Source organism: Cheilinus undulatus, linkage group 9, assembly GCF_018320785.1.
Source record: "Cheilinus undulatus linkage group 9, ASM1832078v1, whole genome shotgun sequence".
In the NCBI taxonomy this organism is placed as follows: domain Eukaryota; kingdom Metazoa; phylum Chordata; class Actinopteri; order Labriformes; family Labridae; genus Cheilinus; species Cheilinus undulatus.
The window spans coordinates 6118688-6139696 of record NC_054873.1 but is presented as its reverse complement, the minus strand read 5'-3'; the positions used below and the strand labels follow the sequence as shown (position 1 = coordinate 6139696).

At 39.9% G+C, this 21009-nt stretch overlaps 1 protein-coding gene across 2 annotated transcripts; it reads right to left on the bottom strand.

Annotated features, from left to right (window-relative positions):
- Positions 1-1135: 1135 nt before the first annotated feature.
- On the bottom strand, positions 1136-18699 carry LOC121515435 (cadherin-related family member 5-like). 2 transcript variants are annotated; one of them, XM_041796203.1, is made up of 15 exons: positions 18596-18699; positions 15818-15990; positions 15674-15733; positions 15441-15530; positions 14773-14865; positions 14224-14331; positions 11268-11447; positions 11064-11154; positions 10869-10969; positions 8629-8832; positions 8164-8274; positions 8021-8087; positions 5050-5298; positions 2398-2567; positions 1136-2033 (listed from the first exon to the last, which is right to left on the bottom strand). In XM_041796203.1, the coding sequence occupies exons 1-15, from the start codon at positions 18681-18683 to the stop codon at positions 1521-1523; spliced, it is 2298 nt and encodes a 765-aa protein (XP_041652137.1). In that variant the 5' UTR covers positions 18684-18699; the 3' UTR covers positions 1136-1520. The 2 variants fall into 2 exon arrangements, with proteins under 2 accessions (XP_041652137.1, XP_041652138.1); XM_041796204.1 differs by lacking the exon at positions 5050-5298.
- Positions 18700-21009: the final 2310 nt, after the last annotated feature.

Sequence of the window (21009 nt, the reverse complement as noted above, 5' to 3'; positions counted from 1 at the left end):
AGAAGTGTCACCTGATGGTAGTGTGACGTGTCCTTACAGCTGATGAAGACGGAAGCAGTCTGTCGAAACATGTAAAGGTATGAACTAAAAACTTCTTTGTCTGTTATAGAAGCAAGTATAAGCATATCATTAAGCATAGACATAATGAACCTTTTTGGACTACTCTAAAGGGTACTTTACCAGGTTTCACCCACACAGAGGCACTTTATCCCCTTTTCACCATTTGGAGCCACCCTAATGAGTGCTTTCTTAGATTGTACTCACCCTAAAGGCCACCTAAAGGGCACTTGGATCATAGTTTTCCCACTTAGAGGTCATCCTTCAGAGCACTTTATCAGGTTTTCCCATAAAGAGGCAACCCTTAAAAGCACTTAATTAGCTTTCACTCCTTCTGAGCCATCCTTAAGGGAATCTTATCACGTTTTGACTACTTAGAGTCCAACATACAGGGCAGTTTATCAGATAGAGGCAACCCCTAAGGGCACTTTACCGTATTTTGATCACTTCAGGCCACCCCATAGGGCCCTCTGTCAGGTTTCTCCCACTTTGTGCCCACCCTAAAGGGCACTTTATCACATTTTTACATCTTGGAACCAACCCTGAAGGTTATTTTAATTGTTTTTGCCTACTCAGAGCCCACTCTGAAGGGCAGTTTATTACATTTTCACCACTTAAAAGGGCAACCTGGAAGCACTTTGTCCTTTTGTTTGCTGGGAGACCACACTGGAGGGCACTTATCATTTTGAACTACCGTGGGGGTATCTAGGTAGGCACTTAGTGCAGGTTCTTCAAATATTAGGGCACCAGCGGGTTAAATCCACCCCAGTGTAACAGACATGTATGGGGGTATGTGGACAGTGACAGTTGTATTGTTTGAAACATTCATTTTTTGTATGTAGTAGGACCATTAATGAGGCTTTAAACATCAACTTCAGGGATATAAGCCTTAATTATAGATTTTTAAAATCTCCTTTCTAGGATAAGGGCAAATTCAAAAGACAACTTAATGGGAGACTGACTGAATTGCATCCAAAGAAGAAAAGGTTTCTACTGCTACATTTAAATGTAAAATTAGTCACAAGAAACAATAAATGTAGTTATTTATTGAAAATAGTTTCTGTGAAACCGCCACAATTCTAGCAATGACTACAAGAGATCTGACAAAAATGGCTCTCTATTCTTTGTTTCTCCTCATCAGTTGCAGCAGCCTCGCTTTTTTTCTTATACATAATAAAAATTTCTATAAACATTCTACAGTATATTAATTATGACAGGTAAGTATTTACATATAAAATAAAAGCCATAAATGATTTAATTTAAAATCTGAAAACAGGAAGAGGTTGTTAAATTAATTCAGATTCCTTCAGACTTTGTCTTATCTCCTCTCAGGTGTGTTCAGTCCTCGGTTTGTGCTTCTGGACTTCTGTCCAACTCTGACGTAATTTACAGGACTGATAAAACATCATTACATTTTATTATGGGTGGTTCGTGTAATCTGTATTGTTTCCACTAGGTACCTTTCACAGATTTAGGGTTAAATCATCAACGTCGTCTGAGTCCTCTGCTGGATCCTCCATTTTCACCCCGAGTCCACTGTCTAGATCTGCTTCATTAAAGACCGACCTTGGGGTTTTCATCCCCTCGTTGTTGTCATCGTTCTCCTCTTTGCCGTTGGATGATGCATCCTCTTCTTCCTCCTCGCTGTCGTCCTCTCTGCTGTCTGGGATAATGACCACCTCCTCTTTGGCGTTTGGATCGATGTCCTCCTTAAACCAGACCGACTTGTATCCATCATCCATGCGCCTCTCTTTGGTCAGGATGGGTTTCACCTCCTTATCGTCGCCCTTATCTGACCCTTCCAGGCTGGTGTTGTCAGGGAGGAGGGCGTGGAGCGGCACCGCTGTAGACTTCATGATGGCGTCTTCCAGCTTTAGATCCTCTAAAGATTTGGGATCATCTCCGTCTCCATCGTTGACAAAGGCGTTGTTGGTGTACTGGATGCCCTCCTTTGGCCCGCTTGAACCCTGACCCATCTGTGGAGGAGGACAGAGAGAATAGAAGAGTTAAGTCCCGCTGATGAACACCAAAAAGGTGTAAATAACATACAGAGATCCATGAATCCAAATTCCAAAAAAGTTGTGACATTGTGTAAAAAGTGAATAAAACGAAATATAGTGATTTGAAAATCCTTACCACCTGTACACAATCAAAAACAGCCCAAAGACATAATATTTCATGTTCAAAATGCAAGCTTTATTCATGTTTTACATGTACCCTTTCTTCTGAATTTTTTGCATGTAAAAAAAAAAAAAAAAAAAATCCAAAAAAGTTGAAATGGGCAAGCCGTTCCTGTTCTTAACCAAAGCCCTTTAACAACCTTTTGGACTTGAAGCTTACCGTGCTTCTGAACATGTTGGTTTCGTAGATCTTTTTCCAGTCAGCTTTTCCTCTCCGAAGCTGCAGGGCGAGAACCACGATGACCACCAGACAGATGAAGAGGAGGACACCCAGGGTTGCACCAAGCGCTGCCATGTCTCCTGGTCCGAAGCCTCCAGATGGTACGGTCACTGCAGGAACATTTATTCCCTTTAGACAGATTTCACCAGCAGATAAACCCTAAAACCAGTTTGGTTGTTACTGGTTGTAATTCTTAAATTTGTCTGTGCAGGTTCTCATTCATCCATGTCATGGATTTATGTCCAAATCTTGGTCCGAAAGGGGGGGCAAGAGGACTTGATTAAAGTTCTTGAAGACCTCTCCTCCAAAAGGCATCTTTAATGCTAAAAGTTATTGGGACCAGGTCTCTGTTTACCTTTAATGGGCTGAGAAGACACCTACAAAGACAGAAGGTAAGAGAAGGATTCTGGATATTCAAATGGCCATCATTTCATTTGGAAATCAAGGTCCCAGAGTCTGGAGGAAGATCAGAGAGGTACTTGAAATCCGTGGTCAGTGATGCTACTGTTGGTCCACTGGTCTTTATCAAAGCTGTCAGCCATCTACAAGGAGATTTAGAGACCTTCATTCTTCCATCTGCTGAGAAGTTTTATGAAGATTTCCTTGTCACCTGCCCACAGTGGAGCCAAAACTACCAGAAACTGGTTTGCTGACCATGGTGTTACTATGCTTGACTGGTCAGCCAACTGGTCTGACCTGAACCCCGTAGAGCAGGGGTGTCAAACTCAAAGCCTGGGGGCCAAATCTAGTCTGTGGAACAGTTAAATCTGGCCCCCAAGATTATATCATATTTCTGTCATAACTGGCCCATCAGTATGAGGTCTGCAGATTTCCTCAAGTATAAAAAAGTAAAATTAACCTTGATGATTTAAAATATCCTTGTTAAGTCATAAATCTGAAAAAGTAAGGAGTAAAAAGTATTAGATAAGAAGTCAGGAATGAGGGAAAAGAAATTAATTAGTGTTTTAATTCATATTTTCAATTTTTTTTCTCACAATTAGGACTCAAACTTGGGATTTTGACTCTGTTTTTGTACATTAAGCATTTCAACTCATAATTTGGACTTCTTATATAATATTTTGAGCTTTCAGATTCATACATTTTAAATTTTAAGTCATATTTTGACCTTTTTAACTAATTGTTTTGTATTTCATCTAATTTTTTTTACTTTATAATCCCATAGTTTGGACTTTTACACTCAAAATTAAAAAATTTCAACCATATTTTGACTTTTAATTTCTTGATTACAAATTTTGCTCCATATTTGTTTAAAATACGTTATTTTTCGATTTGATGTTCTGACCTTTTTGAATTAATAAACTGACTTTTCTCAGATAGTGAGCCTTTAAAATTATCTTTTTAACTTTTTAAATTTCAAAATCAGTTATCATGAGTGCTAAGTTTGTTTGTTTTTTTGTTTTGTTTTTTTCATATGTTATTACGGAGTGAAACGAGGTTGACAGTTTCTGGTTGAAACGGTGACCCTGTTAGGCCCTCAGGTTAGACCTGAATCCAGAATACGGCCCCTGCTGTGATTGAGTTTGACACCCCTGCCCTAGAAAATCTCTCAGAGCAACCTGGGCTTCCAAACACCCCAGCAGTGCCACGGACTGATCGGCTCCATGACATGTCACATACATGCAGTAAAAGGAGCTCCAACCAACTACTGAGTGCATATATGAGCGTAATTTTCCAGAAGTTCAACATTTCAATAGAAGACAGGATCATATGACCCAACATCATGCAAGCCTAGAAAACCTAGGGTTTTGCCCTCAGGCCAACTCTGCCAACGACTCTCAGGTGACCCCTCGGATCATTACATCTGGACCCTGTCTCTTTTAGATCTGAAGAAGCCTTTTGGAGGAGTGGCCAAACATCTTCAAGAACCTTAACTCAGTCCAATAGCCCTCCTTTTGAAACAAGATTTGAATAATTATTAAATAACATTAATAAAAATAGAGTGAAACAAAACATCTCTTTGGAACCATTTTAAGATCAGCACGACTGTCAGAAGATTCACAAAAACAGGTGATTGGAGTCTCAGTACTAAACAGACAAAGAGAGATCTTAGACAAAGATGAACTTATTCAGGTCTTAAACCTCACGACAAATAGCTACATCATTCTGCATGCAGTCATACAAGAACGCAACAATGCCAGCCCCATCAGCTCCTTAAAGCTTCTTTAAAGCATTAAATTGTTTTTTAGATTAAGACATAAATACTTTAAGCTTTTGCTAGTTGCTAAAGTTTGTTGAAGACCATCAAAATCAAAGCTCACTGTTAAGAAGCAAAACAGAGTAAGAATAGTGCTCAGAAAATCAGAGTCAAAGCTTAGATAGCAAATTAGTTCGGCTGTAAAGCAAAGCTAAAGCAAAAGCTAGAAGCTAGCATCAACAGTAGGTGCTCATCTTTGCAGACTTTCCTTTAATCCAACCAGTACCTCTGGAACTGGGCGTTTGTTTAACTAACTAAGCTTACTCATCAGTCAGACTCTCCCTTGAACTACGATGGAGAAGAAGCCACCTTCTACATGAACCCTGCTGAAAAATAGAGTACAATGTCCCTATCTGAGGCTACTGGGAGAAAACTACCTGTAAAAGGCTTATCTGTGCTGGCTGGGGTGGCCGTTCCCTCACTGGTCAGACTGGGATCAGTGGTCATACTGGAGGCTGTGGTGGAGCTGGTGCCTTCACCAGTCGTGCTGGGGGCAGTGGTCCTGGTGGATGCAATGGTGGTGGAGGCAGTATCTTTAGTGGTCTGGCTGACTGTGGTTGAGTCCGTTAAAGCCGTTGAGACGGTAACATCTGTAGTGCTCGGAGGCAAACTGGTGGTAGTGAGACCTGGGAGGAGGGCAAACTTTTACATTCCTGCTGTTCCCTAACCCTTTAGGAGCTTGTGGTACGTCCACAAAAAGATCCTGTGTTTGGGTTGGGCAGTCGATGCAACCTTGTGAGTGTCATTAGCTATGTATGCTGATGATGTGACTTTTTATGTAACACTGTGTACCAACAGCATGTGAGCATCAGTTATCACATGACGTTAAGCCCTGCTGGGTAAGAAAAGTAAAACAAGTTCAAAGAATAGTTCCTGCCAGAAACTCCTGATGTCTTGTCACCTACCTCTTTCCTTGTTCCTCTCCTATCTCAGTGTAAGCAACAAAAAGGCAACAGAAACAGGAACAGGGAGATGTGGGAAAATGTTTCATTTAATTGCACCTGTCTGTAGCTTTTTTGGTACTTAGTTTGCACCTATTTGTGTTGTTCTGTGCGCTCTTTTTGCACTTGCGTTATGCTTGTTCTGCAACTACTTGTGCTTGCACTTGGCTTCAGCAGTCTTGCTTCATCCTTGCTCCATGCTTGTTTTGTGCTTGCATTGTGATTGTTATGCACTTATTTTGCATCTGCCTCGTACTTGCAATTCTTACACTTGTTTAACACATGCATCATGCTTTTTTGCACGTGTTTTACACCTGCTTCATGTGAATTTTGCACTCGTGTTTTGCCTGTTTCATGCTTGTTTTGCCCCTGCTTTGTTCTTGCAATTTTTGCTTGTTTAATGCTCCCATCATGCTTGTTTAGCGCCTGTCTCATCTTTGCTTTATGCTTGTTTTGTGCTTGTATTGTGATCGTTTTGCACTTGTTTTACACCTGCCTTGTGCTTGCAATTTTTATGCTTGTTTTGTGCATGCATCATGCTTTTTTGCACTTGTTTTACACCTGCTTCATTCTTGTTTTGCACTTGTTGTGCACCTTCTCAGCTCTTGCTGTTTTGTTCTTGTTCTGTACTTTTATCATGTGTCTTAGTGCTTGTTTTGCCCCTGCTTTGTTCTTGCAATTTCTGCATCTTTAATGCTTGCATCATGCTTTGTTGTGTGTTTTGCGCCTGCTTTGTCCTTGCTTCATGCTTGATTTGTGCTTGCATGATACTTGTTTGGCACTTGTTTAGTGCTTGCTTTGTACCTGCCTTGCACCTACTTTCTGCTTACTACATTAATGCTCAATGCTTGTTTTGTGCTTGTTTTGCACTCTTTTTGCACTTCCATCCCTCTAGCTCCATGCTTGTTTAGTGCTGGTGTTGTGATTGTTTTGGACTTGTTTTTCGCCTGTCTTTTGCTTGCAATTTTTACTATTGTTTGTTCATGCATCATGCTTATTGCACTTGTTTTACACCTGCTTCATGCGAGTTTTGCACTTGTTTTTTGCCTGCTTGATGCTTGTTTTGAACTTGTTGTACACCTGCTCTGTTCTTGCTATTTTATGCTTATTTTGTACTTTCATCATACGTCTTAGCGCTTGTTTTGCCCCTGCTTTGTTCTTGCAATTTCTGCATCTTTAATGCTTGCATCATGCTACTTTGCACTTGTTTTGTGCCACCTTTGCCATTGCTTCATGCTTGATTTGTGCTTGCATGATACTTGTTTGGCACTTGTTTTGTGCTTGCCTTGCACCTACTTTGTGCATACTTCATTCTTTCTCCATGCTTGCATCGTGCTTGTTTTGCACTCCTTTTGTGCTTCTGTCCTTCTAGCTTCATGCTTGTATTTGTTTCCTACTTCTTGTGCACTTGCCTTGTTCTGACTTTATACTTGTTTTTTGCTTGCATTGTGGTTGTTTCAAGCTTATTTCATACTTGTTTTTCCACTTGTGTTGCGCCTGCTTTGTGCTTGCAATTTTGCGCTTGTTTTGTGATTGCATCATGCTTTTTGCACTTGATCTGCATCTGCTTTTTATTTAACTTCATGCTTGGTTTGTTCTTGCATTGTGCTTGCTCCATTCTTGCTTCAAGCTTGTTTTGTGCTTTTCTTTGCTTTTTTGGTGCCTGCTTTTGCTTGCATTACAGTTATGTCATACTTGATTGCCTCTTGCTTTATGCTTGTTGTGGACTTGTTTTACGCCGGCTTCTCTTTTGCTATGTGCTTGCATGGTGCTTGTCTCATGCTGGTTTTGCTTTTTTTTTTTCACTTGCTTGGCGCTTGCTTTTTTTCTTGTGAAACGCTTTTTTAGTTTTGCTAGTACTCTGCTTATTTTGTACTTGTATTTTGCTTGCTTCATTCTGTCTCCATGCTTGTTTTGTGCTTGCATTGTAGTTGTTTCTCACTTGTTTTGTTCTTGTTTAGCATGTTGATTCATGCTTGCTTTGCAATTCTTGTTTAGCTTATTTTGTTCTTGCATCGCGGCTGTTTTGCACTTGCTTTGTACTTGTTTTGTGCCTAATTCGTCCTTCGTGCCTGAACCTTGCTTGTTTCTGGCATGTTTTGTTTGCGTTTTGTGCCTTCTTCACACTTCATGTTAACTTTGTTCTTGCTGAGCTTGCATAAAATCAGGATATTACAATGGGAATCAATGTAATGGAGCAAATTTTGTCACTAGCCGACTTGCACCATGACTTTCTTCTCTTTAATGCCTGGTGTTATTCTTGTAATAGTATGCTAGGTTAATCAGTGCTGAAATTAAAAAGCTTTCTGCACCAATAAAAAAGTTCCTGGCCGAGCAGTGCAGCAGGGAGATTTGATTGATTGAGTGAATTTCAGAGGAAGCAGGGTTGTAAATGAGCTTTTCCTACCTAGTTTCACCTCCACTGAGAGCTCAGCTATGGCTGTGTCGTCGTTGGAAGTGTCAGTTGCCACAACCTGGAAATGAGAAGATTTAAGTTAATACTTTACAACAATAACAAATCATTTAAAGGTTCCCTGGTTGGTAACTCACCTCCAGAGACAATGTGGAGTCTGGGAGGTCCTTTGTCAAGAATAAATATCTGTTAATGATGGAGAAATCACTGTTGCCAGGTATGGAGTAGGTGATGTGGGGGTTTATACCCTATGGGAGCACAAATGAAAAGGTTAGCGTGAACATCCATGAGTTTTTATCTCTCTTTATTCAGAGGTTTGATCTCCAAATCTTCCAATGTGTCCCTTGCATTTTAAAAGGACCATCCTAGCAGTCATTCAGTATGCTGGCACTGATCTCCATCTAATTTTAAGAGATTTAACAGGGAAATTTGCTTTGACAGTCTTGGATAGTGTACTACTATTGATCGTTTGATTCTGTGTCATTAGTTTGATTTTCTGGACATTCCAACGTTTTTTCATCTCATGAAGAAAGAAGCTTTCTGTCTTATAATTTTCATTGTTTGAGTTCAGAAGTGCACAGTGTATGGAATCAGTGTTTTACCTCAGTGGAAAGGTAGTCATCATCTGTGGCGAGGAACTGGAGTGGATCGCCTTCGCTGTCCAGATCTATCGCCATGGCTCCGACCTTAGTGACGACGGCTTCGTACCGAGGCTTCTGAAACTGTGGAAGGTGTAAGCTCTTCTCCCGAACACTTATCGTGACCGTGGTGGTCGCAAACTGATGTCTGTTAATCTTCTGGGCAGCCTGTGAGAGAAAATGGGATTAAACACCCAAAAACAGACTGAAAGGTTTGTTTGTAACCACAAGTGAGAGACGGGAGCAGAACAAACCAGTGAACATGGTCGAATCTGACTGGTCAGTTGTTGCCTATGTGATACTGATGAATGTCAGATATGGGACAGGAAGTGAAGAACACTGGTTATAATTCAACGGGGATGGAATAAAGTTGGTAAACTAAAGCTCTCTGTGGACCCGGATGCTGAAATTAGCATCAAAAATTTTACCTGTGATCAGTCGATTCCTATCAAATGACTCAGTCCTGCAGACTCCCTGCTACACCTCTATCCAGATAAAGGGCGACAAGAGTCTAGAGGTGTTGGAACGTATTTCAACCTTAGTTTCATCAGCGCATTAATCATTTTACCTTTAGTGTTGTGGAGTGTTAAGGTGACCCCTTGGCAAACTTCAGGTGTGCAGGGATGTTTTTTTTTTTTGGAAAGCATCTTGTCATTTGTTGTGCTTTTTGTCGTTTCTGGTTTTGAAGAGCGTTTTGGATTAGGATCGTTTTGAGTGTGGAATTGTTTCTGTATAAGAAGTGAATTTGTTTTTGATTCTTGGAGAGCGTTTTGTCAGTTGCATCGCGTTTCCCCTTTTGAAGTTCGTTTGGACTTTTGATTGCATCTCTACAGTCGATGCGTTTCTCTTATTGAAGTTGTTTTGTTTCATTTAGAGTGTGTCTGGCAATTGCAGACCGTTTGCCCTTAACGGCCACCGTACCTTTCAGTCTTATGCAGGTTAACAATCCTTGATTGAAGGACTTCTGAGATCTCTGTTTAGTGAGGCATGGTTCACATCAGAAGATGCTTCTTGTAAAGAGCAAACTGAAAATGTCTGAGTGTTTTTTGGCTCTACACCTGGCTCAATTCTCATTTAAATAATTGGACTTGTATGCTAACTCCTGACTCCAGTTATCTCTTTTAGGGTTGTTAGCTTAAGGGTTCACTTACTTTTATCAAGTTTTTTTTTTTTTTTTTTGGATATATCAAGGCATTTTCAGGTAAAATATAGGTAGATGCATTGCTTTGATTAGCAGTCAAATTTACATCCTTCACATTGTCTTAATTGCACAAATAAGTTGCAAATATTTTGAAATGTGGGGCGGGTGTTGCTTATATCATAAGCTTTCTCTACTTCAATCACTGTGATTGTGGTCTTACCCATGTTTCTGCAGCAGCTCCGGCTTTGCTCATTGTGACTGGAAACTTGTCTCTTTTAAGAAATCCAGATGATTTGGCTCAGCTCAGTATTGCTGGTTTTTGGCTGCCAAATGGCTCTTCATTTGATAACAGTTTGGCTTTTTAAATATGGACTAAATAACAATAAAGGATGGAGGACAGGAAACTGGCACTCAAACAGGAGCTAGCTAGCAGTTCACATTAAAAAGCTGTTTAGTCACACAGGCTCCTTCATGAATGCTTCATCATCGATCTGATGCTTACCCCACAGTTTCAATGAAGAAGTATATTTGTGACAAAGATATTTTTATAAACTAAAAAAGCTTAGCTAGATGCTAGGAGGTCTGCAGGATGGAGAAACTCGTGATACCCATTGACTCCACACCAGGTAAAACTGTTAAACTGTGGCAAAAATTACTGTCTTGTAGTGATCTTATTCAATGTATGTACAGACATTTTCTAATTATAATTGCAGTGTGGAGGTCCATTTAGAGCTGTAAAGTACTAACTTTCCTCTGTTCCCATCCATTGCTAATGACTGTTCCTCACTTCCTGACCCCAAACAGACATTCAGGATCATGTGATAGCAAAAACCCTGGATCTTTGAGTCGTCTGTGGCCCTGCTTAGACATTTAGGTATCTAAGTCAGACTTGAGCTTTATTCAGTTGATTGTTTGTCTTGGAAATGTCATAAGTGCGTCTCTGTCATCGCTTTAACATCAAGCCTAAGACTTGGTTGCTGTATTTTACAACAAAAAGAGTATGAAATGCCAAAGAAATGAAGAAAACAATGAACAAAGAGTACAAAATAAAGTTTGATTTTACCAGCACGGCTAATGTGATGTTCTCCACCTCAGTGGCTGGTTTCAGCATAGTGATGTTTCCCGTACTTGCACCTATTGCAAAAAGACCGCCTCCATCCTCTCCTGCAAACAAAAGAAAACTGAGCTGTTCCCACCTGCCTACAATCAGCAAAAGCTCAAAAACAAACTTCCATTTATAACCAGAGGGGATTCTTACCGCCCACAAAGGAATATGTGATCTCCTCCTCTATCCCATTGTCTCCATCGATGGCATGAAGCGGTCCTGGTTTCAGAGTTAAAATACCATCCTGCAGAGGAGAAAACACCATAATCATGTTTGGTTTATATTAGTTTATACAGTATGAGGACAGTGATTATTCTAGCTCACTACGAGTTCCTACTATGAGTCAATGAGAGTCACCTCTTGCTCATTTAGATCCACTGAGCCGGAGTAGCCTGCGCTTTGGCAGACCAGAGCCCCGCCGATGTCATACATGGTGCAGGGCTGGAACCACGGCGGTCTGTTATCCACATCCTTGATGGCAACATTGATGGTGGTGGTGGCAGTGTATGGCTGACCAGCCCTTCCTGGTGTCATGTCCTTAGGAAAAAAGAAACAACCAGATTATTTTGGTTAAACCTGTCATAGATGTAGTTTTGTCAAAACCAAAATGTTGTAAAATCTGTTCTGCTAATACACATCCTTATGTCTTGGACATAGGCCTTCACAAAGCCGACTACCACATCTGGTCCTCTCCAGTAGTTAAATGCCCTCCAGATAAGACTATGAGGCATTGAACCAAACTCATTTTCTAAATGTAAAATAGAACATATAACTCCCTATTGTCTACCTTAGCTGCTTGAATCTGAAGTGATATCATGCTAGTGTATTCTGTGTACCCTACAAAACCTGTGACCCCTGCCTTCTGCACTTTTCTGTCTGTTTCTTTCTAGGTGACTAGGATGCCCCTGTGCCACTATACAAAGAAAATATTTCTCTCTACATTTAACAGTGAAATGGTTCTAAACAGGATTTGATCAGAGGACTCCCTCTCCTTGGGAATTTGGATTCCACCTGCTTTACACCAGGTTTAAAGGTCATGCTGACCTTAGCCATCACCACAGAAATCTAAGGCCAACAGGTACACTTGTATGACCCTAGTAAGGGACTCCATTTGGCCCTGGGGCTGAAGAAGGCTTTGCATGTCTTACTACATCTGGCACTTCATTACACCTTTGTAGTCCTACATGCATACTAGACTCTATCACACCTAATGGTGGCATGTCAGATGGCTCTCAGTCTTTGCTCTAATTCATCCGAAAGGTGTTCTATCAGGTTGAGGTCAGAACTCTGTGCAGGCCAGTCAAGTTCATCCACACCAAACTCTCTCATCATGTCTTTATGGACCTTGCTTTGTGCACTGGTGCACAGTCATGTTGGAACAGGAAGGGGCCATCCCCAAACTGTTCCCACAAAGTTGGGAGCATGGAATCGTCCAAAATCTCTTGGTATGCTGAAGCATTCAGAGTTCCTTTCACTGGAACTAAGGGGCCAAGCCCAGCTCCTGAAAAACAACCCCACACCATAATCCCCCCTCCACCAAACTTTACAGTTGACACAATGCAGTCAGATAAGTACCGTTCTCCTGGCAACCACCAACCAAACCCGGACTAGTCCATCAGATTGCCAGATGGGGAAGCGCGATTCGTCACTCCAGAGAACGCGTCTCCACTGCTCTAGAGTCTAGTGGCGGCGTGCTTTACACCACTGCATCCGATGCTTTGCATTGCACTTGGTGACGTATGACTCGGATGCAGCTGCTTGGCCATGGAAACCCATTCCATGAAGCTTTCTACACACTGTTCTTGAGCTAATCTGAAGGCCACATGAAGTTTGGAGGTGAGTAGCGATCGACTCTGCAGAAAGTTGGCGAACTCTGCGCGCTATGCGCCTCAGCATCAGCTGACCCCTTTCTGTCATTTTAAATGGCCTACCACTTGGTGGCTGAGTTGCTGTTGCTCCCAATCTCATCTGCTTTGTTATAATACCACTGACAGTTGACTGTGGAATATTTAGGAGCCAGGAAATTTCACCACTGGACTTGTTGCACAGGCAGCATCCTATCACAGCACCACGCTGGAATTCACTGAGCTCCTGAGAGCGACCCATTCTTTCACAAATGTTTGTAGAAACAGTCTGCATGCCTAGGTGCTTGATTTTATACACCTGTGGCCATGGAAGTGGTTGGAACACCTGATTTCAATTATTTGGATGGGTGAGTGAATACTTTTGGCAATATAGTGTATAATTGCACAAATACATCATACTGTATCTTCTACGCAACCAGGTCTCTCTCTCTCTCTCTTTCTGTCAGCATCAAAATATGCTGAAATTATGATAAAGTAGCTCAAGTTTTTCTTAAAAGGCCTTTTGTTATGATCAATCCTTTGTATTTATGCATGTTTATTCAAAATGATTTATAATTTTCCTCTAGATCTACCTCAGTAGTGTAAACTATTTTTTCTAGCTTACCAGCTAGCTCCTGCGCCACCATACTAATGAAAATTTTTTTCCTCTACATTTAAGAGTGAAACGGTTCTCAAATGGTTAAAATCTGAGAACTCCCTCTCCTTGGGAATTTGTAGTATTGCCTTGAGACACAGGCATATTTGTAACAAAGTGTTATTCTTAAAGTTATTTTGCATTGTTCCAATGGGCCAATCAGGTCAATTTTTCACTCTGAAATCAGTTCAATGACCAAAAATAAAGTACTGTAGCTCACATTCTTTTCTTATCATGTATTGTTTGTTTTTGGTGTCAAGTGTCCAGTTATTCAAAAAAGTCAGTCCTTTCTCATGTTATTCTCAAGCAAGTTTAACTGAAATAAATGCCATAAAATAAAGTGTTCACAATTTTTGTGTTTACAGATTTCAAAAGCACCAAATGTTGAAGAGCTATGTACTCAAATAAATATGAATTATGCATATCAATAAAACAGACATAGTAATCACAAATTTTACCGGCTGCTTGGTGTACCTGGCTGTGTCCAGTTAAGAGGTGGTTTATATGGATGTAAGGATAACAAGGTTATCAAACTCTAATGCCACAAACAGACACAGGACTCGAGCAGACCTCTTCACCAGAGGTGCATTTATTAATGAACGCTTATTCAAAGTGATTCATCTTTTCCCTCTAAATTGTACCTTAATGGTGGCAAGATAGTATGCAAGCAAAGCTCGCTTACTTCTGGACCCCTGGAACCTGCGATTATCAAACAACCTGCTCAACCTTGTAAGTTCATGTTCATTTAAAGTCTGACCTTCAGAGCCTCAAGGAAACAATTTTCTGAGTATAAGAAAAAATAGGCAGTACTCACCTGAGCTTCTAACACCAGTTGGACATTTTTGACTTTGTCGTAATCAAGAAGCGTCTCAACCAGGAGGACGGCTTCACGGCTTGGAGAGGTCTGTATTTTGAAGGCATTCTGCAGAAATCAAACAGGACAATGAACTCTCCCAGTTCTTACTTTTTCAAGCCGTGGAAACCTGACCTGACCTGACTAACATGGAAACTACATCAGTCCATAGACTGCATAAGCAACTGATGTGGCCACCATGATATCCTCTGTTGGTTTTTGACCCCTAATTTCAAAGTTTAGAGTTTAATATTTTGGCTGTGTACATAAGAAGGACTGTATTTGTACAGCAGGGTAGAGCGCATCGATACTTTTACTGATGACACTTCTGCACTGTTGTGAAGTCGAAGACCAAACGGCTACAAGCTTTTCTTTAACAGTCTCTGTGCTGGTAGTAATTCAGATTATATGAGGAATTATAAGACAGATTTGAAAGAAAAAAGCTAAAATTGATTTTAAAAAAATCTGAACAGAGTGGACAGACATTCAAAATTAACCACAAGGTCTTACCTCTACAGAGCTCGATGTCAGTGTGAAATAAAACGTGGTAGAGTCGACGTCTGTTGGAATGAAGGTGTCCACAACTGTGTCTACAGGAGCCAACTTAAAAAAGAGAAACAGAACTGTCAGAGTCTTTGACAAAATCCAGATACATGAATAAAGAGTACAAAAGTATTAGTCAGGTCATAAAAGAATGGAAGAGGATTAGGGATGCTGATTTTTATCAATTTATTTATTTTAGAGCCAGTCTTTTGCGATTCGGAGAACAAAGTCTGAATTCTGAGATTTAAGTCAGAATTTTGACTTTTTCCTTAATTTTTCCTTATTTTTCAAAGACTGAGCACAGCAATCTGCACATGAAACATGCACCACTCCACTCTTGTCTTTAACATCATTAACCTCTTTATCTGCCATTTATAATTTGTTCTCTCCCCCTTTGCATGAAATATCACCCAAAATTTAATGTCCTAAATTCAAGATGATGAGTGCTAATCCACCTCAGTCAAAGAAGGCTGGTGTTTAATTTTCATCTTATAATAGTTCATGTTTACATGGTTTAATGAATCAATGTTTAAATAAAAATGTCAATAAATCACTGATCCATGTCTATGTACCTGCAAGTAAACAAGTGTTTTGGACAAAGCAAACTGTAGTAACAAAAAAAAACAAACACTCACCTCATTGACCTCGGTGTTGTAGGGGTTCTTATCAAAGATAGGAGGATTATCATTGATGTTATCCACAATAACTATAACATTGATTGGAAACTGGAAACAAAGAGGCACAACCCATTATTGCACAAATAGTAATAATTCACTTCAGAATTATATGAAATTATCTATCTATCTATCTATCTATCTATCTATGTGTGAGAGTGGCCGTCAGAAATGCATGGTGAGAATGGTTTTACCGTGCTGTCAGGGGCAGTGCAGAGGATTCTGACTACGTGAGGTCCTGTGTCTGCGTCCGACTGAAAACAGAACAAACAGCATGCTAAACAGTCTGATATTCTAACAGATTGGAATCTATTATAACTGCACATAATTCACTCTACCTCATGGTCAAACACTTTATTAGCTTGCAGTATGTTTCCAACGAGCCGGAACGGGTCGCCCTCTGGCTGAGCATCGATGCTGAGGGTCACCTCTGGATCGTGGGTAATTGTTACTACTTCTTCACCAATGGTATTGTTTTCAGGAAATCTGACAAGATCAGGTTGAATACAGACTGTTGAGAACAAAAAAAGTACAGTTAAAAAATAGAGCATTTACTGTACTTTAGCATTCATTAGTTTGCTTACTTTAAAAGTTTGAATTACAAAATCAGTTTGAATATTCTGTGTTAAAAAAGGCTGATGAATGGTGGGTGGTCTTGAAGATTAAACTTTTCTCCAATTGTAATCAGCACCACTTCCTTTTCCATACACTGCATACTATGGCTCCCGGTTTGTGGTGAGCTGGATCAGCCCCAAGAAAGCATTTGAGGTGCCCATAAAAGCACAGCTGCTGTACCTGTATCAAGCAGCTGACCCTGACCACAGTCTTGTCAACGATACCCAAAGATGCGCAAAGGAGAGGTCGTCACAAAAGAGTCCAGCTGGTGCCTCTTGCCATCAGTCAACATCCAGGCCTTGAAAGAGTATAGTAAGACTGGAAGGACTATGGACTGACCTGTTCAAAAACCAGCCTGATGTTTTAACTTATCCGATACACTTATCCCAAAAAATTAGGAAAAGAACTCAAAATGCTTTCTAAAGAAAAGCTCAGGTCTCAGGCTGTTAATTGAATACCTACGTTTTTTGTCTGTCAGTTAAAGTAAACATGCGTTTTCTTGGAGAGATAATAAAAAAGCCTGGTGCTATAGAACCACACAGTCTTCTATGGTAACTGCCAGTGTCTTAATCTTTTTGTGTTCCAGGCTTCTGCTCACATGACTAAAAGCTATGAATATATATTTTTTGATTTAAGACAAAACTACCTGTTCAAATTTGTGTATGCAGAGAATACAAAGGATTGGGCTCCATAAATGCTTTTATTTTAAGTCAACACTAGCTACTTGTGTCCTAATGAAAGAAGTGAAGAAACCTCTCGTCTCATTTATGCCCTGCTGATACGTTACATAACCTTCCACATGGCCCTGAGCTGTCACTGTAATCAAAACTGCCACCTTCAACAGACCAACGCTCTTTTCATGCAAACTAGCCAGGTGGTGACAGCAATGATAATATCTACCTAACAGACCAGAGCACATGGTCCTTCTGGCCTCAACAACTCAACCAATGACTGTCATGATCCAAACGGTTCCTGCAGAAGACCTGAAGATTGTGCATTCAGTAGTGATACTTCCAACCTTACCACATGGTTCCTAATGACCCCAAAGCCAAAATACAGTTTACATGGAGCCAGCATTACACATGAGAAATGACAGTAGAGAAAGCACAATAGAGATAGAAACTCAGAGAAAAGTCAGAAGAAGATCTAGAAAAAGGGCAGGGTATTGTGTCATGGTCAGGGTTTACAGTGTGCTTCAGTGCATTTAAAAAGCTTTGATAGTAGCCCACTATGTCAGCCATACAAGAAAAATATTAGTATTGATTCCACAGAGAATCACAGTAGCTGCACAGGATCACTGTGATCTCTACATCATGGACATCCTGATTTTCATTCGAGGCCTGATTTCATTCTGCAAATGATAAAATGCTCACAGTCAGCTGGAGTGTTATTTCAGTCAAAAGCAATTATTTCTCTCTGATAGAAGATGAGTAGAACACATGGCAGCAGTGTGTGATATACCTGGCTATGACGTACTTAATTCTGGAAGAGGTGGAAAGAGAAATAACACTGATTTAATACCTAGTTTCATTTGGCATTCTACCTGTTGCAGTTATCATTAGCTTTTCTGATTTTTTTGCTATTTGTAATGGGGTTTAGTTGCATATAAAGGGGGGCAATTATGTGGCAAATTTTGCAATATTTAGACAGCTGGGATAGGCTCCCAGCTGTCTAAATATGATTTAATACCTACCTGGCACAACGGCTAGCTTAAGGAGAGGAAAAATAAAGAGGTCAAAGATTTATGGTTCAAAGGTTATTTCAGTTTTTGTAACTCAAGTCTCTTCTTGTCATATACAACAATATCAGTCTCAGACCAGCATGTAAACATGTTATTACTGCTGTCACAATGGTTTCTCTTTTTTAATATGGGTTTTAATGGGGCATCTTGAGCTTTTGAAGCCAGCCTCAAGTGGACATTTGAGGTACTGCAGACACTGGCCTTATTTTTCGCTCATTCTTGCCCTGTATGGAACCCCAGAGAAAAATTGCTGCTGTGTGAAAACGGGGAATTGTGATATCAATGTAGACATTAAAGCTCAACAAATTAAAGAGTAAAGAAACCAGAAAATCAAGCAGTTAGTGCTGACTTTATTCTCTGCTGAAACAAGATCCTGGTTAATTTGAACCTCCCCTTGACAGGTTCACAATTAAAAAGAGTTATCCATCCATAAATCAAGAAGAATTCATGTTTTATTGGAAAAGAATAAAGACCAGAAACGTCAGCTGATGTTTCCACTCCTCACATTTATGACCTCAAGGCACATACTGTTTTCCGTCTGCTTCTGTGTTCAGCTGCCCATCCTTTGATTTTATTCCAGATTTACATAATTTTATATATCAACACTTAATGTAGCAGCTACAACCGGTCCTCCTGTATCTTCCCATATCTGTCTACCTTTTGTACTAATTAGAAAACTGTTATCCCTCACATTATTCTAAAGACAGTCTCTCAGATAAGACAAACCCACATAGAAGAGCCGTCAGATTTCAGTACTCACTCTGGGCCTCTGTGGACGACTGAAGCAGGACCAGAAGTAGAAGACTGAAAGCCGTCCTCACGGTGAAGTGTGGATTAATCCCCTCCATGTCTGCGTCTGTAATGTCTGAGCTGATTGCCCTCTGTCTCTTTTCTCTCCTTATCTGTTCAGCTTTATGGCTGCGGTGGACTTTTCCCTGTCATAAAAACATAACACACACGTCTGTTTACTGAGAAGTCATCTAAGTTCTTATTTTTTATCTAATACTCGTTAATTTGATTGGTTTGACTTGAGGCATGTCGTGGTTACACGATTACAGGAGTGGAGAGTCTTAATAACGGCTTTAATTAAGTTCTGGATCGATTAGTGTTGGTATGAGCACAAACGCTACGATCCTCCCATCCTGATTTTATCAAGATTGTCTCGGTTTCCAACAACACGGCAACAAACCAAACACACAATCAGGGAAAGAAAACATCAAGACTCTCTAAGCTATTGATGTGATATGAAAATAATACGGCATCATCTGCATACAGAGAGATTTAATTTGCTGTTATGTTCATATAATGTGATTTATTCATGTTGTAATTTAAATGATCTTTCTCTACTGTTTACCAGGACAAAAATGACCAAAAAATTGAACTATTAAAAAAACTCCTAAAAGTTTCTAGATGTGTCCTATGTTACAATTTATTAACCTTGCAAAGCAGATGGATACGCCCGTTTCCTTGTTGTTCACTGGTGAATCCATCTTGCAAAGCTCCCATCTGAACTGTTTGGGCCCGGTTAGAAAGTGACAGGACCAATCAGCGACGAGGGGCAGTACGTTCAGGGGCAGCAGAGTCGTGACGTAAACAAGCAGTAAGAGCTGGTGCAATTATGGAGGAAGAGATTAGCATGGATGCTGCTGAAGCGCCAGTTTTATCAGAACTTGACAACATTTCTAAGTTAAAAGAAGAACAAAGAACAGCAGTGATTTGTTTCCTTTTCAAAAACGACAAAAGTCGAGTACTTACACGTCTATAGTTGCCATGCTGCATTATTCCTTAGTAGCTGCGCACGCGCAGCTTGCTAGTGGCTACGTCACATGCTTTGTTGCTCTGATTGGCCCGTAAAGATGTGACGGACAGAACGTTCACCCAATCACGCTCCGAGGTTTTTTCAATGCCTCTGCTTTTTCTCAAACGTTTCCTATTGAAGCTTTCCCAGATGGATGTGTGAAACAAATCCATCTGGTGTGTCAGGTTAAAAATTTATTGCATTTCAGAAACAAGATCTGTGCTGTAATAAAACACCATAGTGCCTTCAGGTGGGGACGGTCCACAGTAGAAAGGTTCTTGTGTCAGTTTGAAGCAGACACTTAAGATCAGTGAAAGTTCAGTGACTCTTTCGTTGGTGTTTCTTACATTTCCTCTTCTATTCTCTGTCAGAATTAAAATAAAGCTAAACCATTTGGAATAAATTGGATTAAACTTCCAGCTGGGCTACAAAAGTTAAACTCATAAAACCTTCCTACAAAACCTGATTACCAAATGTTTTAAAAAGCAGACTAAACAGGCTGCTAACAGAGGAAAAAGCTTGTCCTCAATGAAAACACTTTTAGGCAACAAACATTGTTAAAGCTAACAAAGCTACATTAGCTACATACATAACATAGTTGATGACTGTACACCTTTTACAGTTATGCAAATCTCATAAACCCATATTTTATTCACTGAAAATAGCTACATAGCTAATCAAGCTAAAGCTAACAAAGCTACATTAGCTACATAAGCTATGTACATAATGTAGCTGAAGGATGTATACTTTTTACAGTTATGCAAATCTCATAGCTCATATTTATTCACTGAAGGTAGATATGTAGCCATTGTTGCTAAAACTAACAAAGCTACACTGGCAAAAAAAACAACATACATAACATAGCTAAAGACTGTAACCTTTTAATTATGCAAATATCATAAATCCATATTTTATCTACTGAAAATAGCCATGTAGCTAATGTTGCTAAAGCCAAGAAAAATACAGAAGCTACATATAGGCTAGGTACATAAATTAGCTGAAGACTCTACACTTTTTACAGTTATGCATATCTCATAAACCCATATTTAATCACTGAAAATAGCTATCTAGCCAATGTAGCTAAAGCTAACAAAGTCAAATTACCTTCCTACCTACCTTACAAAGATACATTTGCTGTATAAGCTAGGTACATAATGTAGCTGAAGACTGTACACTTTTACAGTCATGTAAATTTCATAAACCTGTATTTTATTCACTGGATATAGTAATCTTGCCAATGTAACTAAAGCTAACAAAGTCAAATTACCTACATAACCTATGTACATAACATAGCTGAAGACTACACTTTTTACAGTTATGCAAATCCCATAAATACATGTTTAATTAACTGAAAAAAACCAACTATGCAGCCAATG

What these genes read in the sequence shown, in the direction of transcription:
- LOC121515435 (XM_041796203.1), bottom strand. Translation starts at nt 18,683, where the DNA reads ATGGAGGGGATTAATCCACACTTCACCGTGAGGACGGCTTTCAGTCTT. An exon ending in GCACTGCCCCTGACAGCACG is followed by an intron (nt 15,531 to 15,673) that starts GTAAAACCATTC and finishes CTTTGTTTCCAG; the next exon opens with TTTCCAATCAATGTTATAGT. An exon ending in AACTGGTGTTAGAAGCTCAG is followed by an intron (nt 11,448 to 14,223) that starts GTGAGTACTGCC and finishes TTTTTTCCTAAG; the next exon opens with GACATGACACCAGGAAGGGC.